Source organism: Magnolia sinica, chromosome 8, assembly GCF_029962835.1.
Source record: "Magnolia sinica isolate HGM2019 chromosome 8, MsV1, whole genome shotgun sequence".
Classification (NCBI taxonomy): Eukaryota; Viridiplantae; Streptophyta; class Magnoliopsida; order Magnoliales; family Magnoliaceae; genus Magnolia; species Magnolia sinica.
Window position 1 is genome coordinate 37,149,672 of NC_080580.1, and position 18,942 is coordinate 37,168,613.

General features: G+C 38.5%; 1 protein-coding gene across 2 annotated transcripts; it reads left to right on the forward strand.

Moving 5' to 3' along the window:
* Positions 1–2,021: 2,021 nt before the first annotated feature.
* On the forward strand, positions 2,022–18,612 carry LOC131253248 (nuclear transcription factor Y subunit B-like). Of its 2 annotated transcripts, XM_058254179.1 has the most exons (7): positions 2,023–2,213; positions 2,351–2,581; positions 2,680–2,809; positions 3,454–3,459; positions 3,567–3,650; positions 3,806–3,856; positions 18,205–18,612. In XM_058254179.1, the coding sequence occupies exons 2-7, from the start codon at positions 2,361–2,363 to the stop codon at positions 18,247–18,249; spliced, it is 537 nt and encodes a 178-aa protein (XP_058110162.1). In that variant the 5' UTR covers positions 2,023–2,213; positions 2,351–2,360; the 3' UTR covers positions 18,250–18,612. The 2 variants fall into 2 exon arrangements, with proteins under 2 accessions (XP_058110161.1, XP_058110162.1); XM_058254178.1 differs by lacking the exons at positions 3,454–3,459; positions 3,567–3,650; positions 3,806–3,856; positions 18,205–18,612 and having other exon boundaries at positions 2,022–2,213; positions 2,348–2,581; positions 2,680–2,857.
* The last annotated feature ends 330 nt before the right edge of the window (positions 18,613–18,942 follow it).

Sequence of the window (18,942 nt, forward strand, 5' to 3'; positions counted from 1 at the left end):
TTGAAACTTAGGTGGGCCACATTGCATAAATTAGAGGTTTTACGTATGATTTTCTATGGTGAGGTCCACCTGAGTTTTTGGGTCCATGTGATGTTCAACGTAAACAGCCAAAGCATTAGGTGCGCCACTTGATAGACGGTGTGGATCTTGTGCACATGAAGTTGTAGGCCCAGAGTTGTAGACACGCTCTTGCCTTAGTACGCCTGGTCACGCCAGCTTTTTCCAGCAAGCAGGTATAACAGCCCACTGGACGAGTGGACCTGCCAGCTCTTTGGCCAGGAAAGTGGGGCCTCATCTATGATACGGAATGGTCTTACACACGTGGGATATACAGGCCTCGTGCGCGCACCCGTAGATAGTTTGCGTGCGTACATGACAAATGGATGCTTGGATTACAAACCCGCGTGTGAGCCCTGACCATCCACACGTAGGCGCAGACGCTATTATTGAACAAATGGGCTCGGTGGACCCCTGACCCAGACCATCCACACGCAAACGCATGACCTATCTTTGAGCGTGGGCCTACTTTGATTTATGTACTTTATATTCAGGTCAGCCATCTGTTCCGAAAACTCATTATAAGGCATGATTCCAAAAGATGACCTAAATTCAAATTTTAGGTGAACCATAGTATAAAAAACAATGTAATCAACCATGAAAAACTTGTCACGAACCACACAAGTTTTAAATCAATACTTATGTGTTCTCTTAGTCCAAATCTTGAATCCGTATCTTCTATTAGCCACAGGTAGAAAAAATTTTACTTTTTTTTTAAAAAAATCCTGATTGGTCCACGTCACCACCAACGTTGTCAGCATTGTTGCATTAAATGGTGATGATGTGGTTCAATTAGGTTACAGCAAGTAGGAATTTTTTGATTGTGGCGAGCAGAGTATCTGAATTCCCAAAGTCTCTGTGAGGTAAATGGCAAATAAGCATAAAATTTTCCGTAGCCACCTAAAGTTTCTAGTGATGGAGATTCAATCACTACCATTATCTGTATATGGTCTACTTAAGATTTGGATCTACTTCTTTTCTAAGATCATGCTCTAAAATGAGCTTTAAAAATTGGATGAACGGTGTGTAAGGTCGCCCCACGGTTGGGATCCACCCAAACCGCGCCTGGTGGGATCTTCCGAAAGAGGAGTGCTACACCAGTTACATCTTCTGTACATTTCACACGGAAAGAAATTTATTTTAACCATCAGATTAGTTTTACATCGTGGCCCCCCTGAGGACAGAAAATGATTTTTGAAGCAGAAGTTCCAGGCATGACTCCCAAGGGGATGGAAAAGCTCAGATCTGGCATAAGCGTTTCGCATAGGCCCGTGTGACTGCGTGTGGATAGGCACGGCTACACACGCGTCCGGATCCAGCAAATCTCCTGATGGCCTACTTTCAACACATCAACTCTCACCATGTGTGCCTAAGAAGACTTGCCCAAGTTAGCGAATTCCCCGTGGGGCCACCGTGATGCCTATGTTATATCCACTCCCGCCTTTGGTTGCGCCAGCCCAACAAAAGGCAGATCAGTGGCCACAACAAAAGAAACAGCCAGGGTTGAATTCCGGCTCTTGAAACCTTCTTGGAGGATAAAAATGTTGTGTAAGGAACATCTTATGAACGGATTCGATGACACATAAAACATCACGGTAGGTCCTGGAAGATTTCAACCGTGAACATTTCTATTTCCATCCTTTAGCATGGGTGTGGTTCATTGAGTTTTAGATCTGTCTCACGTTTGAGCACATGTTCTAAAATGAACTGGCGAGACAGATGGACGGAATGGATATAACGCATACATTACAGTGAGCCCCACAGAGCTTAGGATTACAGGGGAATCCTGTAACCCTGGGTTACAGGCAAGACGCGTCCTGCGACCTACATGATCATTTTTTGGTACAGGGCATCTTGACAGATAGCCTCGCTTGGTACACGGACTGGATCTCTAAGTACGTGTGACAAATGCGCACACGTGCCTAGATTCACAAGCCTAATGTTGCATCGCGTTGAAGAAAGCAGTAACAAAGGGGGAGGGGCGGTGTTTTAGTTTCAGAAGGAAACGGACGGTGCGGATAAAGCAACACTCTCTCCGAATCTCTCATCCCAGTCGTCTCCTATCTCCTCTCTTCTCCAGCGTCCGATCTTCCTTGTTTCAGGAAAAAAAAAAAGGAAAAAGAAGTCGCTCCCAGCGCGCCAAATACAAATACGAGGTAAGCTTGTTTACTCCCTCTCTCTATCCACGTCTCTCTCCATTCCAAGGCCATGGCAGAGCTAGGGTTTCCGTACAACCATGGAGAAGACGAGAACGATCTAGGGTTTTTAATTACGGCTGATTTATGTGAAGTAGGAAGAGGAGAATGGCGGAGGGACCGGCGAGCCCTGGCGGTGGGAGCCACGACAGCGGGGGAGGCGATCAGAGCCCTCGATCCAATGTCCGAGAGCAGGACCGATTCCTGCCGATCGCCAACATCAGCCGCATCATGAAGAAGGCTGTTCCCGATAACGGGAAGATCTCCAAGGACGCCAAGGAGACCGTTCAGGAGTGCGTGTCCGAGTTCATCAGTTTCATTACCAGCGAGTAGGGAATCGGACGGCTGTGATTGTTCCTTCTCTTTCTTTTTGTTTTTATCTATTTTCCCTTTTTCTTCACTTTTGTTCTTTTGTTTGGTGTGAAAGGGCGAGCGATAAGTGCCAGAGAGAGAAGAGGAAGACAATTAATGGTGATGATTTGCTCTGGGCGATGGCCACCTTGGGTTTTGAAGAGTACATCGAGCCGCTGAAGGTGTACTTGCAGAAGTTCAGAGAGGTAACATTCTTCTCTTTTTCCCTTTTATTGTGAGGAAGTATATACAATGTTCATTCGAACTACCATTCTGCTTGGGCGGACCTACCTTTATGCGATCCAGGTCGTTCATCTGCTGGGACCCATCATGATTGAGATCTGAAAATCTCCCGTCTTAGTAGATTTTTGAGGAGATTTTAGGTGCATCGGAAGGGGGCGATGAGGACCGTTGACTGAGCCATACAATAGATGGCCTCTGATTCGGGATTAAGTTGTTAGTTGGAGGAGATTTTAGGTGCATCGGAAGGGGGCGATGAGGACTGTTGACTGAGCCATACAATAGATGGCCTCTGATTCGAGATTAAGTTGTTAGTTGGAGGAGGAGATTTAGGTGCATCGGAAGGTAAATGATGTGGCCCATCTGATGAACAATTCATCACACTGGAGGTTAGGCACACCTGTGTGGTTGCTGAGCCAAGCGAAAAACACCATTTTAGTTGGTTTTAACAAGTATTTATCTCTTTCATTTCACTCAACCTGGTAATATTGGATTTATTTATTTTTTTTAATTGGTGAAAGTTACGTGCATTTGGAGGTTTGAGGAGTTTAAACTGACGTGCTTTTGTTTTCTTTTGTATTGATTTTTGGGGATGGATTTGCCATTGCAGCTGGAGGTAACCAAAATTTACATCTTCTTCATTTTTGGTTATACACTGGTTTGTTTGTATATGCTTGAGGTTATGGTATATATGTATAATTTTTTAAGTGGAACTTTTGATAGGGTGATACTAAAGGACCTGCCAAGGCTGGCGATGGATCTGGCAAAAAGGATGTGCTTGCAGTTCAGCCTGGCCCTAGCAACCAGGTGGAATTTAATAGACCCTTATGATTTATTATTATTATTAATTTTTTATTTTTTTAATGATGTTCACGTCACATGCTTATAGTAGGTTTGAGTGTTATTTGCATGAGCTTATCATAATGTCTTCTTATTGTTTCTGTGGTAAATGAATTTGCTAGATTGCTCATCAGGGTTCTTTTACACAAGGAATGAGCTATATGCATTCTCAGGTAAAGATTTCTTCTCAATATCACTTGCTTACTGAAAATATAAATCTTGAAATTTGACACTGTATTTACTATACAGTGGCATGTTTGTATGGATGCAAACCTTTTTTCTTCAAAGGGCCTAAAGACTTTATTTTGTAGGAAGCCAAATCCTTGAGAAAGATTCTATTTCTCACATTTGGGCATGGGAAATGTGATTTTGTTGAATCCATAAAATTTGTTTGGATACTGGGAAAGAATTGAAAGGAATTCTATCGTGCAGGTACCTATTTATATAAAATAAAAATAAAAATTCAAAGAAGTGACAGTTGGGAAGGAATCCATTTGCTTGGAATTTGCAAGCCAACTTGTGGCTAGGAATAAAAAACAAACAACGCAAAATGCTGGAATTTCCAACTGGAAATCATTTCTAAGCTTTCCCAATCACAATTACAGGAATTTACCCCTACTGAGATTCTATTTTGAGGTTGGTGCTTTTCCAAGGAGCCAAATGACCCCTTACGATCTTTGATTTTCTTGTTTTCTTGTTTTTATTATCACTTTTTTGATGAAGAAGAGCAGTAGGTGGCAATTTATGATATTGATTTTTAATGGGCTTATGTACAAAATTTCTAGTTTTGGTCTCTTCTTGTACGCGCAAAGTTTCTGACCATAAAGGATTGATTTCTGTTGGACTTGCTGATTGAAAGGAAAGTAGAGGTCTTGTTCTGTTGTTCATGCAAATTTATGCACAATTTTCTCTATTAGCTTTGCTCTTCAGCCTCTTCTTGAACTCGTAAAGCTTTTAACTTATAAAAATCAACATCATAAATTGCCACCTATTGCTCTTCTTCATCAAAAAGTGATAAAAAAAAAAAAAAAAACTAAAGCTTTTAACTAGTAAAAAAAATAAATGATTTCTTTGGATTTTCCGATAGAAATAAGATAAAAGTGCTTAACTAATTTATGGAAATTGATGCAATGGGGTTTAGGGAGGTGGGGAAAATTACCATTTCTAATACAAAAATATGAAATGCTAATGCTAACAAATATTTTCTGTCGGTTTTGCTTCATTCCATACTGGAAGCCCTTCTCTGTGGATTCAGAAGAGATCCATAGACATTTGATTGATTACTTGAGAATTTTGTGTTGATTTGAAGTGTTCAAGATTTGGGTTGAGTCGTATCAATTGTCTGCATGAAATAGGTTTATGCATAATCTGGTTGTAGTTTGTTGGAGGTCATATATACATTGTTAAAATGCTATGTAAATTATCTGGCAGTTGATGCATATGGAGGTAGTTGGAGTCTTCGACCTTTCGGGGAAATAATTGTTTTAAAGAGTTAGAAATAGAAGGAACTATCAATTTAGGAAGGGATTCTCCATTGGACCAATAGGGTTATTTCTTTGATTTAGTATTAAATTATGTAACCAATGGGACTCACCTTGGCTTTTAGCTTTAAACTATCACTTACGTGATTTTATGGTTATAAAGGGAAAGCCCTTAGTTTTGAATTGGTATTATGCGGAATTATTTCCTTTTGAGTTTCAAGCATGTGTTGCTCCAATCTTAATATTAGTTGCTGGGTGGTTACCATAGTATGTGTTGCTTATCTTTATTTTAAATTTCATTATCAAATTTGAGATCTTTCACCGAGAAGTTCTTGCATGGGTGCTACATATATTATTATAGGTTTTGCTAACATCCCCACGTGCCAACATCCTCCCACCTTTATGGGGACATTCGCAACATCCCCAAAGCTTCTAAATGCCACATGGGATTCTCAGCCATCAATCGAGTGGGTTTATTCAATTATATTGGTAGCAAGCCATGGTGCAAGAATCAAGCCAATCAAATGATCGCCGAGGCCAATTTCTTACAACTGCCCATTTTTTACGGGCCATAATCACATGGTTCACATAATGAAACCAAAGTGCTATTTTGAATTCATAAAAAAATGCAAAGTGAGATTTCTCGAACATTTGTTTCAAGATGATGAATGAACTATTTTATTTCTCCGCTCAGTCTTGACTGTCTATTTTTCATTCTATTGATCATATGCTTAGGATCATCCAATTGGTGTGGTTTTTTGCACAGTGGCTTGGTTCTAATTGCATGAATGAATGAACATTTCAAATCGATGAGAGGCCTTCCCATTTGTCATATAAAAGCTTTTTGGATGTTGCTAACATTCCCAACAATATAGGTACATTAGCAAAACTCTATTCTTATTATTTTTTTGAGAACCATAGGTTGTACATTTGTTCAGATTTATGCATTTAATTCTAGTTTCTTATTTATAGTTGCATTAAAAGCCTAAAATAAAAGCCTGTCGGGTGTATATTTAATGATCACTCCTTTTGTCTCACACTAGTCTTTCCCTCAAATGTCTCTAAGAAGAACAACTCTTGGGAGCAAGTCTTGTGGAAGGCTAAAAGGGACGTATGTGATTGGGCCATAGAGCGTCTTCATGTTGATATTAATGTAGTCTGACCTTTTTTGGATTTTTAAATCTTCTTTTTGGTGTATTTTTTGTCTTGTCAATCTTGGCAAGCTGTTTCTTATAAAATCATTCATGGCCCTTCAATAAAAAAAAGGAAGAATAACTAAGGTTGGAGATTAAAATAGTCTGAACCAATGTTGTCAAACCGCATATGCGGTCACACACACACACACACACACACACACACACACACACATATATTGAAAAAAAAAAAAGGAGAAAAATTGAAAAAGAAATGTAGAAAAACATAAGAACTTAGGAGAAGCTTCCCTAAGTCAATAGATAACTAATATAGTAATTTTACATGTATAAAATTAGTTTGTGACTTGTTAGAAAAATGAATAAAGTACATCAAATTCAACATTCAACAATATAGTTAAGTAACAAAACAATCAATAAGCTATTTATTGTACAAATACAATTTTGAAGTTACATCTTAATGTTTATTATTTATACATTATAACACTAACACTACTTACAAGTTACAATTTACAACTTAGTTACACTAACACTAAGTTACATTCAACAATATACTTACACAACTTAATAGTTACAAAGTTACACTACTTAGGAAAGTTTGATTTTTGCAAAAATAAAAAATAAACAAACAAAATAATGTGCCAACAGTTGGCAGATGTGCGATCGCATATCCTCGCACATTTGGCATGTGCACTGCAATGGTATATGCGATGATGGCATATACGATATGTATATGGGAATTTGCATATGCGGTCTCATTTAACAACACTGGTCTGAACTATATTTATGTATTTATAATGATTCATATAGGCACTGTATACACATAATTGTCAGTGTATTTGGCTGTTGGGCTGGTTAAAAACTCCTCTAATACCATACAGTTTGCATAAGGAAGCCAAATCCCTTCAAAGGATACACATGCGTTGTATGACAATCCCCTCAAAGAGCAATCTACTGCAATATCTGGTCCTTCACTGTACATGATTAGCACAAAAGCATTACATTCCACTTTATGAATGCAATTGGTAGCAATTCTTTCCAAATATCATGCACACGACTCTAATTATACAACAAAAAGCTGAAAAGGTACCGTACGAATGCTTACATTCATCAAATAGCTCATGCATATGATATTTAAGTAGGACTCTATGTCCGACTAGATCTAGTGGACGGACCTCACTGTCCATTTCTTGTTTCGGGCTAGATCTGACATGCGTGTGGGCTATACCACTTGAATTTGGATGTTTTGTGCATGGTTTTACATTGTTTCACATGGTGGGGCCCACCCGAGTTTTGGATCTGCCTGATTTTTTGTTCACGGCCAGAGATTGTCAGGGTGCATTTGATGGATTGAGTGGATGTCATGTACATATCATGATGGGTCCACACAACTCGATCCATGGTAATTCACCGTTGAGTTAGACTTCTGGTGATCATTCTCCCAGTACATACTCAGACACACATGCACGCACTATAAAGGAGAATTTATTCCCTTTTTCATATCTAGTTTTACTGTATTCATTTCCAATTTACCTACGTAAACATCATTTTAAAAATTTATCCATCTAAATCCAACTTTCCTTATATTCATGGCCACACATGGGGATGCACATATGACATTGGGTTACATACATGGGTTTTGATGGACTGCTGTTTAGATGTCGTCCGTGGCTTGGTTCCCACCATTTGATGGCATACGTCATACATGTTAGAGATCCGGATCATCATCATCACCATCACCATCACAATCAAAGCTTTACCTGAACTAATTGGAGTCTACCACACAAATCCCGTTATGCCATTCCACTTTATCTATCCTTCGTTAAACCATTTGTTAGGTGGTTGATGTAGGGAAAAATTGTCGGTGTGAAAATCCAATTTTGTGCCAATGCCTAGCGACTGATTTTGTTTTTTGTGCTGGTTGGGGCTATATATTGGGCATGTTGTGAGGGATATTTTGGTCTTTTCTCTATATGGTTGGTTGGTTGTTAGAGTTAGTTGAGGCTTAGTTGTGATTAGCACACTATCATTAAAATTAGTTGGTTAGCATTAAATTCTGTTTTTTGTATTGAGGGAACTTTTGAATTGAATTTTGAGAAATTGGAGAGGGCTTTGAGAGAGGAGCTTGTTCTAGCCCTTCTCATCCTCTTGGGTGGGTTTTGGTAGGTGTTTGGACAACCCAACTTCTTCAGTTTCGCTGATTCCTTTCTCCTCTTCCCTCTTTTGCTTGGAAACTCGTTTGGGTGGTTTTTTTGTTGATTTGAGCGAAATGAATGTGTCAGTTGGTATTAGAATGGTTTTTCGTGATTTGCTTGATTTCCATGGGTACAATTTTGAATTTCGGTATCGAGGGCTGTATGTATGGGCCTGACCAAAAAATGATAACATTTGGGCTTCCCGTATCAATATTGGCTGTTTCCATATTGGCTTGTATAGGTTGAAATTTTTTGAAGCCAAAGAATTAAGGAAAAATATAAAAAAGGGAAAAATGAGAATTTTCAAGAACTTATCTTGTTTTTGTGTGTGTGTGTGTGTGTGTGTATTTCAGACATGTATATAATGGTGTATCAAACTATTCTTTGATAAAAATGCTGTTTGTTGTCTTGACCATTTAAAGTCAACCAAACGGGCCTAATTGAACATAGATCAAGCATGACTTGGTGAAATAGGGCAATTACATTGAAATACAACAAAAAGATGAAAATATGAAAAAAATGATGGTTTACCCTTTTTTTTTCTGATTTTTCTTGGTTCATTCTTCTTTGACTAGTTGAATCCCATTCAAATTGTTTGTTTTGATCCCTATGGTAGACCTAGATCTATTCTAGAATGACTTCCTAAGTTTCTTTCATGGTTGAAATGAAAAAAAAAAAAAGAGGAAAAGTGAGAGACATTGAAAGAAAAAGTAAATAAATTTGGGCCTTTATGGCCACATTGGCACGTGGCACCTTGCAGTGGTTGGATTGACTTCATCATGCTTAAAAATGCAGAGGGTTGCCCAAGATCACCACGTGGCCAAAGATGCTTATCTCAATAGTCAAGGAGTTTCTTCCTTTCAACTACGTGCAGCCTTGTGGTCAGCCTTCAAGTCTAGATCTGACCATAAAGATTGGTCAGTTCTTGTGTCAACAAAGGAGGCAAATGAGCACTTTGAGATGGTGCGAGGTTGACAATCCAGGACTTGCAAGATGCTTTTTTATCATGACGGAAGGCGTTTTGCAGAAAATTGATAGAATTTCATAAATTCGGTAGCCGCAATATCGAACCACTGAATTATTGTGTTGACAACGAGGATGATGGAAATTTTCGATTGAACATAACCCTTCAACAGTCTCTAGAATCATATAGAATTTGATCACGCTCTCGTGCAAGAAATGGTGTACAAGGTGTGTATGATGGAGAGCTAGTTTTTGTCCAAGAAACTGATCATGACTACAGGTGTGGATTTTCAAGCATTGTGTTTGGCCCATTGGATGACAGAGCCATTTGTTATGGTCCCAAGGGCCATATCTGAACACTTGGGCACAGCAAAGCATGAAGGCAAGTGAGGAAAACAACAAGAACTTGAGGAGTTGTTGTCTCCAACTGAAGGAGTTTGATGCAGGGAAAAGTTAGCGGTTGCAGTTTCTGTGTCCATGTCTAGTGACTGTGTTTTTGGTGCAAGTTAAGGTTATATGTTGGGCATGTTGTGAGGGGTATGTCGGTCTTTTCAGAGTATGTTTAATTGCTTTTTTGAGCTAATGGTTGGTTCGTTGTTAGAGCTAAGCCCTTGGCATATTATCATCGGCTCCTTACATTCCCTATTCGCCCTAATGACCTCATGACCGTTGCTAGTTGAATGCCTAACCTGCTAGCAGGACCCAAACATCCGGACCAAGGAACTTCAGGAACCTCAACCCAATCCCTTGCCAAATATATGCTATTGGGATGGGATGGCTCCTACAAGCTTTCCCCCCTAAGAACCGCGCGTGCGAGTTCCCCTGCATATGGCTCAAGTGGCGAAGGTTGGTTTTGCTTAATTGAGGGTTAGTTATGATCGTAACCCTAGTCACCAAGATTAGTTGGTTACTAGTATAGAAATTATTTTTTTTTTTTTTTTTTTGGTTTTTGGCAATGAGTGAGCTTTTCAAATTGGATTTTGGGAAATCAAGTGCGATTTGAAAGAGGAGCTTGTTCTAGCCCTTTCCTTGTCTTCTTGGTTGGCTCTTGGGAGCATTTGGACATCCCAACTCATTGAATTTCCCTAACTCCCTTTTTCTAATCTTTCTCTCGTTCTCTTGGAAACTACTTTGGGTGGGTTTTTTGTTGATTCGAGTGATTCAAATTTGTGTAGCGTACACCTAGTACATTCTTAGGTTGCCGTTGGTCAAACCAATGGGTGGCACCTGAGTTGCTTTTTCTATATTGCATTTCTACGTGGTGTTATAAAAACTCATGCAGGTTCACACATCAGATGGGCAGGCTACAGTGCAGTAAACAGATGGATGGATAATGAAACTTGGTCTAGCCATCCATTTGTTTCATGTGCTATGACCCAACTGATGAATGGTATGGTCTGAATTTTCTACCAGGTCACCTTCATAGCAGGGCCCACCGTATCTTGCTAGGATGTTCTGCATTGTGCCAGATTGGCACATGTATGTTGCATGGCTATAAATATGTGTGGCATTATCAGAACTATAATAAACACAATAGAATTAGCTAACACGTAGTCTTGTAGAGTAAGGTGTTCAAGAAGCAAAAACCCTTCATATGTGGATTCTGTAGTAAGGGCAGCCTTGGCCTGTAGATTTATTGCTTTCTAAATAGGAAGACAGGGATGTGCTTAATGAGTAATTATAAGATCCTCAACCCAAGATGGTGCACACTTACTCGGGTTTTCATTTCTAAAAGGTGGGGACCATCGCGTGGCTTTCTCAACTCTTCGTGCGTTGCGTCTAAGTGCAGATGGCCACAGTGACCTTTCAAATTATAGCCAAGAAATGCACGAGTTTTGTAAGGAAAAACATTGAGCGCCCAATTCAACTGAAAAAGTTGCTAGATCTTCCAATCTAAGATGTCTGCGGGTCATGGTCTAATAACCATCTTTTATTATCATTTTGTATTTTAGATTTTACTTGATTCCTAATATATTAGGGTTATTATGTTTTAAAAATTTTATTTCAGGATGAACGAAATTCTGTGTACATTTGCACATCCCTGTAACATATGCCTTCATCACATGGAGAAAATCCTCAATGTCATTCCCTGGAGTGACGTGGCTTTTGTGTGGATCAGTGTTTCAAATAGCGCCCATAGCGTAGCGATAGCGTACGCTACGTAGCATAACGTGGCTGTAGCGCTACGTAGCATCCCAAATAGCGTAAATCCCTAGTAGCGTATGCTACAGGGGTCGTAGCGTACACTACAGCTACGTAGCGCATAGTGTCCATAGCGTAAGCTACAATGTATTTTTTTTACTATTTTATTTTTTTATTATTTTTTTCACGTTTTCTTTGTTTCTAATGTTGAGGAATGCGACACTTGTATTGTACTTGATACTTTTAACCTATGAGATTTTTATTTCTTTTCATAATTGTTATTTGTGGTTTCAATTAGACATTATTAATTAAAGTGGTTTGCTTAGAAAGTTGTTGATATGATAATTATTTGATTTGGCTTATATAAACTAATAACTTTTTTGAACATGCTTATAATTAATAAAATGAATCATCTTTTAGGCAATTTTTATATTTTTTCCTTTTTTTTCACTATTTATTATATTTGTCCTATTTTTAAATTAAAAAATAGAAGTATCGTGTAGCTTACACTACACACTATGTATTTACGCTACACTCTATAGAAGGCTGAGCGTTACGCATCACGCTACCGCTATTTAAAACATTGGTGTGGATTGCTATGGAAAATAAAATTATTATGGTTGACAACCTCAAGAAAAGAAATATGGTAATTCCAAATATGTGCTTCATGTATGAAAAGGCAATTCCAAAATCCTACAGATGGCCGTCCTTCAAATTATAGCCAAGAAGTGCACAAGTTTTGTAAGGAAAACCATTGAGTGCTCACACTCCACTGAAAAAAAAAATTGCAAGCTTGGTGTCAATGATCTTCCAGTCAGATATTTGTGGGTCATGGTCTAATAACTATCTTTGATTATCATTTCATAATTTAAATTTTACTTTATTCCTAATACATTAGCATTATTTTCTTTTTAAAATTTAATTTCAGAGATTTACAAAATTCTCCAAGCATTTGCCTATCCCTTATTAATATTTGCCTTTGTAACACAAAGTCCTCAATGTCAAGCCATACAATGATGTAGTCCTTATCAACTTTTTGGCGCCTTCTTAATAAATTCCCTTTATCTGTCAAAAAAATAAAATAAATCTTATGGTTGAAAACCTCAAGAAAAGAATGGAAATTCCAAATACGTGCTTCATGTGTAAAGAAGCAAAGAATCTGTAAACCACCTCTTTCCACATTGCAAAGCTACAAGAGCTGTTTGGGAAAGCTTCTTTAATCTCTTTGGAGTTAAATGAGTCCTCAATGCCTCCATTTTGGATCTGACTGCAGTATGGGAGGGATGCCTGTTCTCACCTCGCAGAATTATTTTACGGGAGTTGGTGCCATTCCTGTGTTGTACTGCATTTGGAAAGAAAGAAATACCCTCATGTTCGAAAGGCAGAGTGGCAAAAGTGGAGAGCCTCATTAGAAGGATTCACTTTTTGGCTGTGGGTTGGATTATGCATTTTCCAGATTTTAGAGGAATTTCAATATCAGACCTCATAGCCAATTGGTCATTTATTTGCCTCAATTCTTCCTAGATCCCACCAATTGGGTTTGGAGATTTTTTGGGGGTTGGCTTTGTATTTTCTTTTCTTGATGCTTGCTCCTTGGGGATGATAGCTTATCATCTCTTCTGCCTTAGGAGCTGTTGTTGTTGTTTTGTTTTTTGTTTTTTGTTTTTTTTTTTTGTTTTTGTTTTTTTTTTCGCTTTTCTCTAATAAAAATTAGTCGCTATTTAAAAAAGAAGAAGAAGAGTGACATAGCTTTTGTCTTTCAACTTATTCTAGATTATGTCTTCTAACGCTATGATAGGCTAACGGCAGGGGGGAGTTGTTGTTAACCCCTCCTCAAGCTAATGATTTTGCTACTCATTTGCCTGTGGCCTAACATGATGAAAAGAAACATTATGTGAATTTATTTATTTATTTTTGAGATGAGTTTGAGTAGTTTGTAACTCTACTAAAGAACCTTGAACTTTGAAGCTAATGGAACTAAATCTACATTCTTTTAAGTACTTTGTAAAAGTGCTATTTTTCTTTTCTGTTTGTTTTTGAGGAGATTTCCACTTTTCATTTGATTCAAAACCTCTTAGTTCCTGTGTGCTTGCTGGTCCCAAGCATAGGTAAGGGAGGGTTGATTTTAAGTAGGAATTTGTTTGTCAAACTTTGTGAAGAAATGAGAATTCATGTTCCAAATCTTGAAGTGTGGTTGGTGAAATGGGATTCATAAAGCTGACACCATATAAGCTATGACTAGGCATGATGATGGTGATGATTAGTTTCTAATTCAATTAATGAGAAAATCGTTGCGTTTTTTTGTGAAAGTGAAATGCATATAGCATGTATGCCAGAAGGTTATAACTTACAAGCAATAACTTCATTAGAAGTTCCTCTTCCTATAGGGTGATTTGAACATGAAAGCTTTAATAGAGGAGTTCTACCTCACAATTTCAAATGGCCTCAACAGATGGGTAGATCAATTGGGGGAAAAGTCTGTAGTGGGTTGGATTATAAGATCAATTGGAAGATTTCTATTACAACATATTTGGAGGCCGGGACTTAGCAACTTGCACTGAAAGCCGGAGAATACCCAAAGAAGAAAGAGGAGGATGGCTTGTTATAATAGATTTTGATTTAGGCAAGTCATTTGGGCCTTGACTTGGTCAAGACACAAGATACAAGTGCCACAAAAGCACTCAAACAACTTGCCCTAGTCTCCTGCTTGTTAAATGAGTTGGTAGAGAGTGTAGTGTGTCTGAGTGGTCCAGGGTTCAATCTATGGTAGTGTTACCATTTAAAAAAAAAAAAAAAAAGAGTTTAAGAGTTGACTAGGGGAGTTACAGGATTTAATCTAGAAGTAAAGCAGGTAATATAAGTTTGACTTTTGAACTAGATAAAGAGAAGGGTGAAGGGAAATGCTTTTAAAAGCAAATAGTATACATCTTTTTTGAGGCCCACCAAGTGACATCATTTTGACATCACATGCTTTGTTAATTGCTAATCTTTTGGTGATTGTTGTTGTGTGGCCATCCTTTTGCCTTTTCCAATTATGAAGGGTTGTGGTTCTTTTTGGATGCTCTATATCCCATTTGGGAAGAACTTGGTGTAGTTGAATTTTTCTATATGTAGTTCTTACAAAGATCCTTATATGACCTTTAAAAACAAATCTATGTGATCCACCTTTTATCTGTGCTTGTATGCTATGGGCATATGGCCATGGCTTACTCAGACGGCTTGGATTGCACTACCCATGATCAAGGCCCGTGAGGCATGTATGAGATGAATGAGATCAAGTGAGGCTTTTATTTATTTATTTATTTTAATCGTGGAGTTTGGAGGCCATCTTCGTAATTTCCTTCTTGTATTGATTAGTTGTTAGCTAGGGAGTTTACAGTTTATTAGGGTTAGTTTTAGGTTGTTGGAGTTGTGATTACTAACTAATTGTCATAATTAAGTAATGTTAATCATGAGTAGTTAGGAGTTTGTTGGTAGTTAGAAGCCCTGTCCGGCGGTGCTAGTCCCTGCCGCTCGTCCCTGCAGCCTGCCCGGTGCCCCTATCCGGTGCCGCAGCTCGTCCCTGCCACTCGTCTGTCATCCCTGCCCTGCACGCATGGTACCGGTCATTCTTGGCGTAGCTCGCCCGGTAATGTGTGGTGTTGATTTATTGTTATTATTTGTATAAATTGTTAATATATGTCAGAAATTGATTTATTATTTTTTTTGGAATATTGTGTGGTGTTGATTTTTTATTATTATTATTTTGTATAAATTATATATGTCAGAAATTATTAATATATGTTAATATAGCTAATATATGTTAATATAGAAAATATTAATATGTTAATATATGTCAGAAATTGTTAATATAGCTAATATATGTTAAAATTGTTAATATATGTTAATATAGCTAATATATGTTAAAATTGTTAATATATGTTAATATAGCTAATATATGTTATAATAGAAATTTGGACTCGGACTCAAACTTGACTCGAAAGCTCGGACTTGACTCGACTCGATTTCTGCTCGTACTCGGCTCGTACTCGGACGAGTAGAGCACGAGCAGGGAATCCATGCTCAATGCCCGAGCAGAGCCGAGTACGAGTAGGACTCGGGCAGTGCGAGCCGAGCATGAGCTGGGCAATACTTCGCTCGGCTCGACTCGTGTACAGCTCTAATTAGGAGCCCATAGGCCTGGCGCAAGCTTGGGATGGCCTGGCTCCATTACTTAATTACAGTTTTTGTTTTAAATAAACAGTATATAGCAAGTAATGAAATGTGTTTTCATGATTAATCATGGTATACATACTTCCTATCTTCCATGTCTAATTAAATAATGGAAACCCTAACTCTGCTACTTCCTGTCTTCTGCAAACCCTATTATTTCTCCCATTCCCTTATCCACACCATAACTCCATTTCCTATCTTCAATACTCCATCTTCACGTTCTCTCTCTGGTTGCTTCTCGACATTGAGATGAACATGCTTGCATCCAGTGATACTCAATTGTTGTGGAATCAAAGTTCAATGATCCGTGTTATTGATCTGATGGGACACATTGTAGATGGATACTTTCCAAAGATTTGAGATTGGAGTATTATCGTCTTCAGCTGTTGTTTCTAGGGCATCTTTCTCCATATTGTTCAGCCAAGAACATACCCCCGCCTTTGACCAAAGTAAACATCTATTTTTCATCCATCCCTGCAGCCCAGGCTTCGTCGAGGAATCAGTAATTGTAGTTTTCTGAATAATGTGAACAAGCTCTTACCTGACAACAAAGGAGCTGAAAGTTTCTCTTCCTTGGTATTTCCATTCAAGCAAGGTATTCTGTAACAGGTACCGCTGCCACTACCGTTACCTTTACGATATGGGCTATAATGGCCGTTACGGCCCTCATAACGGCCTTTACAGTCACTTTAAAAAAAATTGAAAAAACAACCCGAAAAACCTATATTGCCCCGTAATGGACCATTATGGGGCTATGACGGCTTTTACGGGGGGCGTAACGGGCTGTTACGGGGGCTGTAATAGCCTTTACGGGTCATTTTTTCTGTAACGGCCATTATAGCTGTTACAACCCCGTAAGGTGTAATGGTTGCCACTGTTACCTTTACGTAGCAGCTTTTACGGTCCTGTAACAGCCTTTACAGCACACCATGCATTCAAGTTCTCCTTGTATCTTGTATTGTAACTAACTATTATCCATGAATCAGAGAACGGCCTGTTTCCTGATCGGGTTACATATCTATGTTTAGTTCAGGTAGATGTCTCTAAAATCGGACTTTATCCAATGGTTTCTTTGGAGTGGTTGAAACTGAATCAGGTTATGATCAGGGACAAGCCAAAGCTTTGAATGTAGTTGGCTGAAACATGGAAATGGTATCCCATTGGAAACTGTGTGCTTTCATTTTAGGAGCCACATTTCCCACATGTATAGGGAGGTTTATAAGCTGCTAGCTATAAAATTTGGTTTCAGATTTGAGGGCGTTTGGACATTATGTCTGTAGAATTCCTCCATTAGTGAAAAAGCAGGTGGAATACATTTCCAAAGTTTTCAAAGAAAATTGTAGAAATAGATGTTGCCCAAAAGAAAGGTGTTAAATTGACATTGCAAGGCTGCAGAAGGAAGTGAATTGATTGTGTTGGTTTCTTTCTCAGGTTTTCCACAAAAAAAAAAGGACTCAAAGCAAACAGCAAAATTATTATTGGAATCCATGGTTGCCCATTTCCACCTAATTCCCTGTTTGTTTTTCATATCCATGGTTTGATTTTCCTCCATTCAAACACAAGATTAGTGACAACACAACAATGTTAAGTAACTGTCTTATTTATTAGATTTCGTCTTTCTGGACTCCTGTTGGGTCAATCAGTATTGTAGTGTTAGATGTTGCATCATACTACCTTTTAATACAAGAAAAACATACATGTACCAGCTTCATCGGTTAAATTAGTCATTTCATGTGTCCATTTTCTATCCGCATCGTTTGTCACCATTTCCTAAAGGGACTGTTTGATTTTCCAAATCTGTAGTAAGTGCAATGCAAATGGATAATAATAATTTCCTTTGGTAATTACTGCATCTTTATTGATGCTTGATTTGATGCCTACTTTTGGGACACTACAACATATGTGGGGCTCACCGTGATGTATGTGGCTTATCCACACCATCCATCCGTTATGTCAGCTAAATTTAGGGCATGAGCAAAAAAATGAGGCAGATCCAAAGCTCAAGTGGACCACGGCACAGGAAAAAGGGTATCGAACACTTACTATTAAAAACTTCTTGGGGTCGCTATTTCCATAAGTGTGGGCCACTTGAGCGTTGAATCTACCTCATTTTTGGTTCATGCCTCAAAATGTTATGATAAAAAGGATGGACAGTGTGGACGTCATATATATCACAGGGGGGCCCACAAATTTAAACAGACGCTTTGGACTGATTTTCGAGGCAGAAATACAAGCGTTTTTTCAAACAGGATGAAAGAGTAATAATTACTTATTTGCAGGGTATTAGCAGAGGGTTTGGAAAATCAAACTGGCCCTAAATGTTCTGATCTCATATCGAATAGCAGATTACTTATATTGGCTCTTGAAAATGTTGCAGTCACAGGCACAGCATTTTATGGTTCCCATGCAGGGAACTGATTAGCTTGGTGCCCTCTCAGGGCACTTTCTGTCATAGAAATCCATGGCAGATCTGGCATCAGCACCTTTTATATCAAAGGGACTTTCTTATGACCTCGTTGCTTTCATCACTGGAGAGCAAATTCTTCATCTGTTTTTTTTTTTGCCCCCTTTTTTTAGGTTTGTATATCTCTCTTCCTTTATGCAAGAATCCTTTGAAGTGGCTTGGAAAACCATGGATCACATTTATAGCTTTGTTATTTCTGCCCTCCATGTATAACATACCAGACCGGTGTGATTTACTTTTTCCATTTTATGAAGCTGACTATAGAATGATGAATTGAATGCAATATAGGTTCTTCAAATACAAGGTTGAAATTCTCTTGAATCCACTTTGAAATTTCAGGCGCCCAAGTCCTTGACTCGTGGTTAGAAAATGGACCAATGGTTCTTTTCGTCAAGGGATTTTTACTGGAAAATCCTCGGTAACTTATGATTTTACCAAACAGGTATGCCCAGAAAGTAATTTATCAGAAGGTGAAGTTAAGAGCATTGCAGGGCTCACGTGGTGTGTGTATAAATAACCCGTCAAACAGTTGCAACCCACCATGATGATCAGACAAATTAAAATTCAGGCTGATCCAAAAAAAAAAAAAAATCTACAACCAAAAACCTCCTGAATCATGTGCGGCCCGGTTAATGACTTGATCAGCCTAAT